This window comes from Rhineura floridana, chromosome 1 (assembly GCF_030035675.1).
Source record: "Rhineura floridana isolate rRhiFlo1 chromosome 1, rRhiFlo1.hap2, whole genome shotgun sequence".
NCBI lineage: Eukaryota > Metazoa > Chordata > Lepidosauria > Squamata > Rhineuridae > Rhineura > Rhineura floridana.
Window position 1 is genome coordinate 318602616 of NC_084480.1, and position 7897 is coordinate 318610512.

Sequence of the window (7897 nt, forward strand, 5' to 3'; positions counted from 1 at the left end):
TATTAAGAAATATATGTTCTTAGGAGGCAGAGCCCTATTCAAGTCTAGCAGGAAGTGTCGTCAACAAGAGCAGATGTTTGGTAAGGAGGGTTCCTATTTAGCCAAGTCTGGTATCTTTTATCCCTTTTCCTTATTCCGAGATGCTCAGGATGATTGCATGTGGTCTCCTTTCCCCTTTTGCCCTTTACAACAACCATGTGAGGTAGGTTAGGTTGTAAGAGAGAGTGAAAGCGATTGGCCCAAGGTCAGGCCATGAGACTTATGGCTGAGGAGGGATTTCATCATGGCTCTAATCTCAACAGTCTAAGGGCACTTCTAGACTGTCACTGTTTTCAAGTGGGTTCAATCACATACCAGCAAATTCAGGCTGCACAATTAGAGTTGATTTGGAGGTCTTGTGCAGCAAACCTGCTTCTTCCCTCCCCCAACAATGCTTTTTATGGTTAGGAAAGTGATAGAAAAATGCACGGGGAAGTCTGGCATAACACTTGCTTGATGCAATGCTGTCAAACCTCTCCACCAACAAAAATCAGGGTGAATGCTCAATAAGGGGCCGACAGCGTCTGATGTCCCCATCTGTTCTGATCAGCAGAACAAATTTGTGTAAATTTGTGCTCAAGTAGCATCAGGATAAGCTACTCCTCAGTTGATGGCATCATAGGTTACTAAACTGGAATATCAATGAAGACTGACAGTGCAGAAATTAAGTGGCAAAACTTTATTAACGTCATCCAACTTTACAAATCACAGGAACAAAACAGCAGAATAGGACATCAAATCTGGAGGAAGGTGCAAAGCAGGAGAGACAAGTCTGCAGGACGTGTCTCTTCAGCCTCCGTCTGCTTCAGCCTTCTCCCTCCCAGAGAGATGCCAGGCAAATGCTCCCCCTTTTCACCTCTGCCTTTTGACCCTGTGCCCCTCCAACCAGTGCGGCCTGGCCTGATCCAGTTACAGTTTACTATAAACCTGGTTCTACTGGAATCCCAGGAATTGTAAGATTGGTGTAGCATCTCTAGCAACTGCCACCCAAAATGCACACACGCATTTTTCCCCAAGTAGAATTATTTGCCTGGGAAAGGTAAGAAGGAATGGTCACTGAACCAGCTTGAGTCCATGTGGCAGATGTCGCCAATTTCAGGTAGGGTTCACTCACATTCTGACAGACTGACAGACTGCAGCTGCACAGAATTGATGGAGAGCTCTTGCACAAACAAGCCTGCTCTCCTTCGCCGCTGCCGCCCCCCCCCCCCGGGACTTTTTGCAACAAGGACAGGGAAATGAACTGGAAAGCGTGAGATAACATTTGCTTCATGCAACATCATCTAACCTCCCCTATCAGAATGTATGCTCAATAAATAGCTGACATCATCTAACCTCCCCACAAACTTTGTGCAAACAAATCAGAATGAATGCTCAATAAACAGGTTTTCTGGAAGTGACCGGAAGCTTTGGAGCCAAATGATGGGGCAATTGGAGGACAAGAATCATCAGCTGCTTTATCTGGTTACTGGGGGGGGAATTGTAAGAGAGGTATATCAAGGGATGAAGGAGCAACACAGTCAACTGGCTGGGGGCATCAAGATATGCAAACCCCCATCTGCAGCCTGCTGTTTGCCAATTTTCCAGTGCAGAATTTACTAGGGCAGCAAAGAGGAGTAAGAGGGTTCTGGGCAGATGTGAGGGGGCCAATGGCAAGGATATTTACAAAAAGAAGCTCCATGCCCTGCAAGAACAAGTAATAACATAAGAACCTGACATAGAGGTGGGCCAAGAAAGGCACCCACCATAGTGCAGTGTTAGCATTTAGGGCAACTATCCCCTCTGCAATGCTCCAGGAGAAAGCGTTTGCTGTCCATGGGGAATTCTTGATCTTAAACGTGGCAAGGGGAACGACGTTTGCTAGTCTTTTAGGTGGGAAATTTGAGGTTCCCCCTTCCAACACTTCCTCACAAGGAAGACCGGAAAATGTAGAAGAAACTAGCCAGGATGCCCATAGCCAACACCAGGCCACTTGTTTTCACACTGGCGGCCCCACTGATGTTGCAGAGGGAATGGTTGCAACATTTAGTCGAGACGGAGGTCACGCCCGTGTCTATGAAGTTCTCTGTACAAGTTGGAGTGCATCTCTTACTAAGCTGGTATGCACTGTTCTTGCCTGGAGGATAAAAATGAAATGGGGAAATTATACATAATGCTAGGAGCATAGAGTCAAAGGTTTACATAGTTATTCTAAACCAAAATGTGAAATCCAGCCCTACTTGGACACATCTCTGCACCATCAAGAGGGCATGCACCCTCTAATTCAGAGATGGGGAACCAGATGTTGCTGGACTACCAATTTCAACATCCCTGATTGGCTATGCTAGCTTGGGCTGATAGCAACCAGCAACATCTGGAGGACCACAGATTCCCCATTCCTTCTCAAATTGCTGGGCTCTGTGTGAGAGTTAGGGTTGTCTTCAACTAAGTCCTGCTCACAGTAGACCCCACTGAAATTAATGACCCTAAGTTAGTCATGCCTATTAATTTCAGTGGGTCTTCTCTGAGTAAGAGAAGCATTGAATGCCATACTTTTAATTTATTTATTTATTGTCCTTATCCACTTCTGTCTGCTTGGCACCCTGACCCTCAGTGCCCATCCAAAGCATAAGTCCTCACAACTTAAACTCCATGAAAAGTTTTTCCCTGCATATCCCTTCCTTCTCTGCACCCCAATTGTCTTCTCTCCTAGCCAACATTCAATTTCTAGGAAATACGATGTTGGCACTCAACTCTGTCTGGAAATGTCACCCTCTCCCCCAGTAGCCAAACTCCCTAATTTCTGGGGCATGGGAATACTCTGTAGTTACTCAGTGTTGAGGAAAAGGTATTCTGTTACCTGCTCAGGGGCACTGACACACATTCATGGCTGAGCTGCTGGGTCAGTCCTGGTGACGAATGAATCCCAACCCCCAACCCCTGCCCCACCCTGGCCTTCATCCTTGTGTGAAGTTTTCCCCTCTGCCAGACTGACCCGCTGCTTACAGTAATGGAATTCTACCTTCCACATGTCTTCCTGTTCATCAATTAGAATGTTTTGCAACATTTCATGTCCTCACAGCAACTCAGCCAGCAGCTGGGGCTGGAGGCTTGCAGAAAGGCCATAAGTGGCAGCTAATTTTTCCAAGCTATGGTCCCAGACTATGGTCTGAAGGCACATAAGGCCAGCAGGGTCAGATCTGGTCAGTGCCTGGATGGGAGACCACCTGGAAACCATAAGTAAGCCGCCTTGGGTTTCAATCATGAAAAGAAAAGGTGGGGTATAAATGTAATAAATAAATAAATAATAAATAAATAAACAAACATTCAGTTATCTTGTGGGGGTTCACACTCCAGAAGTGAAGCTTTGGAGAGTACATAATGAGGGCTCACCTATTCCTGAAGTGGAGATGACTGTGGTACAGTAGTTTTCTGTTTCTGCACACTTCACCATCTTCATACAGTTCCAGTTGGAAGGTTCATTTTCACACCGGTAGCACCACAAGGAGTGCACTGTGCGCAAGAAGACAGAGGAGCGAAAATGAAGTATTTGCACAGGCACCTCTCTCCTGGATGGTGATTATTAAATATTTATCCTGCTGTGTTTGTTTCAGTCTGGCTGTGACCTTCCAAGCTGTGGGCCTCTTGGAGGACAACAACACACCTTTGAGCAGGGCTGGGGGACCCTTGCTCCTCCAGATGTTTGTTGTTATGTGCCTTCAAGTCGATTACGACTTATGGCGACCCTATGAATCAAGAGCATCTGTCATGAACCACCCAGTTCAGATCCTGTTAAGGAAGTTCTGTGACTTCCTTTGTGGAATCAATCCATCTCTTGTTTGGCTTTCCTCTTTTTCTACTCCCTTCTGTTTTTCTCAGCATTATGGTTTTTTCTAGTGAATCATGTCTTCTCATGATGTGTCCAAAGTATGATAACCTCAGTTTCATCATTTTAGCTTCTAGTGACAGCAGGGACTGCTTGAACAGTGTCACAGAGTGCTTATTCAGTAGTTTTATAACACACCATTTTATATTTTTATAATACTGTTACCCACCTTAAGCCTCTGTGGACAGGAATAGGTTATGAAGCTACGATGATTGCCATTTTACAAATCAAGGGATTCTGCACTGGGACATGAATACATGCCCTCCTCCAGGAGTTCAGCCACATACGCTGCAACGCTAAGCATGTCTACTAAGAAGCAAGCCGCATTGAAGTCAATGGGACTTGAGTCTCAAATTGTTCATAGAAGGGATGGAGAGTCTATGACCTCCAGATGTCAGACTCTTAACTCCCATCAGCCCCAGCCAGCCTGGCGAATGGTCAGGGATGATGTGAATTGGAGTCCAGCAACATATTGAGGCCACAAGTTCCCTATACCTGGTATATAGAATTCCACTATTAATTACACATGCTCTGTAGGCTAGCCATAAATGTTCTAGTTTATACCAGTGTGCCAGCCTCTGTGTACAGTTCCATGCCCAATGGACGGTCTTGGTCACATAACCCATAAACACTCAACCTTTTGAGCATAATTGACATAACTGATAAATAGCAAGGTTCAACTTGGACACATCCACACCATATATTTAAAGCATATGGCTTCCCCCAAGGAATCCTGGGAACTGTAATTTATCCCTCACAGAGCTACAATTCCCAGCACCCTTAACAAACTGCTGTTCCCAGCTGTCTCCAAGGGATGGGGCACATCATATGTGTGTGTGTATGTAGACAATAATTGAGGTACCTCAGTCCTAAACTGTTTAGGGCTTTCAAGGTAATAACCATCAACTTATGTGATACCCAGAAATGAATTGGCAATCAGTGAACATGGTGTTGACCGTACATATCTGAAGTGTGTCTGAGTGACCCAATCCTTTCTTAGGAAGGTTTAACCTAAACCTACTTTTCTGTGATTTTATCCAATTGCTTCTTGTCATATCCCCAGTTAGAATTGGCCACAGTCATTTCTCTCTTTCTCTTTTCTGACATTTCTGAAAAGCTAATCACACATCCTTTCATTCTCACCGTTCCTTTCATCATTGCCTTCCAAATCCTTCATCATTAAATGGGTGGGCAGGAAATTTAGGACAGACAAGAGGAAATAATACTTCTTCACACCAAGGTATAATTATCTTTTAGAACTGACTAGGCAAACAGAACTTCCAGGCTCTCAGAAGGCCAGGGACTGAAGTGGTGGGCAAATAACAGGGTGGCGCTGTTGCCTTCATACCCTCCTTCCTGGAAACATCTGGCTGGCCACTAACAAAAACAGGATGATGGACTAGATGGATCATTGGTCTGATCCCGCAGACCTGTTTTTATACATTCATATCCTTTAACCCTTCAGTGAAACCTCTTCACAGAGTCAGAAACATTTTTTTTTAAATGGTTCTTGTTATATGCCTTCAAGTCGAATACGACTTATGGCGACCCTATGAATCAGTGATGTCCAAGAGTATCTGTCATGAACCACCCTGTTCAGATCTTGTAAGTTCAGGTCTATGGCTTCCTTTATGGAATCAACCCATCTCTTGTTTGGTCTTTCTCTTTTTCTACTGGAATATCCAGAATTAAGCACAATGTTTCATCAATCTGAGCAGTACATATTAGGTACCTCTTTTACAGTGATTACAATTCATTGATGCTTATACTCTAGACCCTTCTCCTGAGTTTCCAAATCTCATATTTTTCTCTACCGTACTTTTGTCTAAGAATGAAGATTAATATTTGCCTTACCTGTTCCTGTGCATACGAATGCCACCAGCAGGGTACCAAGCAGAGTCTTCATTGTTGCAACAGTCTCTGGAGCCTATGCCAGATGGCTGGCATCATTATATACTTGTCAGGCGTTTCCCTTTTGTTGCTATGGCCACAATAATTTTAGGGTTTGAGAGTTAGAAAACAGGGAGGAAGCACGAGGCTCAGAAATGAGAGTAGGAGTTGGTCAATGAGAATGGGGCGTGTGTCAATGGGTTTCCCAAAGGCAATTTATTGGACAACCCGAGAGGGGAGAGATTGGTCTGCAGCAGAGCAGACTAATCTACCTAATCTGCTTTGCATGCAGAAGATCCCAGGCTCATTCCTAGCAACTCCATAACCTGGCATAAGACAGTGTTCTTTAAAACAGGTAAAATATCTGGTTTAGGAGATATGCTTGGAAATTGCAGGGCAAGTTAAGGACATCCTTACCCATATGTGAGCCACCTTTTAGCATGTGTTTTTAAATTGTTTTTTAAAAATGTGTTTTTAAATTTGTATATTTGTTTTTGATGTTTTTAATTGTTGCAAACCACCCAGAGAGCTTCAGCTATGGGGCAGTATACAAATGTAATAAATAAATAAATAAATAAATAAATAAATAAACTTTTAGACTACCACCATGATAGAATTCCACAAATAAAATGAAATGTCATTCCAGCAAATAAAATATCCAGCATTTAGCGGGGTGTTCCCTATTCCCTAGATCTATTCCCTAGATCTATTCCCTAGATCAGTTGGTCATGGAACCGACCAGAGGGACGGCAACCCTGGACTTAATCCTCAGTGGGGACCGGGACCTGGTGCGAGATGTAAGTGTTGTTGAACCGATTGGGAGCAGTGACCACAATGCTATTAAATTAAACATACATGTAACTGGCCAATTGCCAAGAAAATCCAACACGGTCACATTTGACTTCAAAAGAGGAAACTTCACAAAAATGAGGGGATTGGTAAAAAGAAAGCTGAAAAACAAAGTCCAGAGGGTCACATCACTCGAAAGTGCTTGGAAGTTGTTTAAAAACACTATATTAGAAGCTCAACTGGAGTGCATACCGCAGATCAGAAAAGGTACCACCAGGGCCAAGAAGATGCCAGCATGGTTAACGAGCAAAGTCAAGGAAGCTCTTAGAGGCAAAAAGTCTTCCTTCAGAAAATGGAAGTCTTGTCCGAATGAAGAAAATAAAAAAGAACACAAACTCTGGCAAAAGAAATGCAAGAAGACAATAAGGGATGCTAAAAAAGAATTTGAGGAGCACATTGCTAAGAACATAAAAACCAACAACAAAAAATTCTATAAATACATTCAAAGCAGGAGACCATCTAGGGAGACAATTGGACCCTTGGACGATAAGGGAGTCAAAGGTGTACTAAAGAACGATAAGGAGATTGCAGAGAAGCTAAATGAATTCTTTGCATCTGTCTTCACAGTGGAAGATATAGGGCAGATCCCTGAACCTGAACTAACATTTGCAGGAAGGGATTCTGAGGAACTGAGACAAATAGTGGTAACGAGAGAGGAAGTTCTAAGCTTAATGGACAATATAAAAACTGACAAATCACCGGGCCCGGATGGCATCCACCCGAGAGTTCTCAAAGAACTCAAAGGTGAAATTGCTGATCTGCTAACTAAAATATGTAACTTGTCCCTTGGGTCCTCCTCCGTGCCTGAGGACTGGAAAGTGGCAAATGTAACGCCAATCTTCAAAAAGGGATCCAGAGGGGATCCCGGAAATTACAGGCCAGTTAGCTTAACTTCTGTCCCTGGAAAACTGGTAGAAAGTATGATTAAAGCTAGATTAACAATAGAATCACATAGAAGAACAAGCCTTGCTGAAGCAGAGCCAGCATGGCTTCTGCAAGGGAAAGTCCTGTCTCAGTAACCTATTAGAATTCTTTGAGAGTGTCAACAAGCATATAGATAGAGGTGATCCAGTGGACATAGTGTACTTAGACTTTCAAAAAGCGTTTGACAAGGTACCTCACCAAAGGCTTCTGAGGAAGCTTAGCAGTCATGGAATAAGAGGAGAGGTCATGGAATAAGAGGAAAGGTATTGAAAATAAAACAGCCGATATCATAATGCCGTTGTATAAATCTATGGTGCAGCCGCATTTGGA

At 43.5% G+C, this 7897-nt stretch overlaps 1 protein-coding gene across 1 annotated transcript; it reads right to left on the bottom strand.

Moving 5' to 3' along the window:
* Positions 1 to 703: 703 nt before the first annotated feature.
* LOC133375462 (lymphocyte antigen 6E-like) lies at positions 704 to 5865 on the bottom strand. The gene is made up of 3 exons (XM_061607068.1): positions 5759 to 5865; positions 3412 to 3531; positions 704 to 2155 (listed from the first exon to the last, which is right to left on the bottom strand). The coding sequence occupies exons 1-3, from the start codon at positions 5808 to 5810 to the stop codon at positions 1947 to 1949; spliced, it is 381 nt and encodes a 126-aa protein (XP_061463052.1). The 5' UTR covers positions 5811 to 5865; the 3' UTR covers positions 704 to 1946.
* Between the last annotated feature and the right edge of the window lie 2032 nt (positions 5866 to 7897).

What these genes read in the sequence shown, in the direction of transcription:
- LOC133375462 (XM_061607068.1), bottom strand. Translation starts at nt 5,810, where the DNA reads ATGAAGACTCTGCTTGGTACCCTGCTGGTGGCATTCGTATGCACAGGA. An exon ending in ATTCGTATGCACAGGAACAG is followed by an intron (nt 3,532 to 5,758) that starts GTAAGGCAAATA and finishes TCTTGCGCACAG; the next exon opens with TGCACTCCTTGTGGTGCTAC. An exon ending in CATCTCCACTTCAGGAATAG is followed by an intron (nt 2,156 to 3,411) that starts GTGAGCCCTCAT and finishes TTTATCCTCCAG; the next exon opens with GCAAGAACAGTGCATACCAG.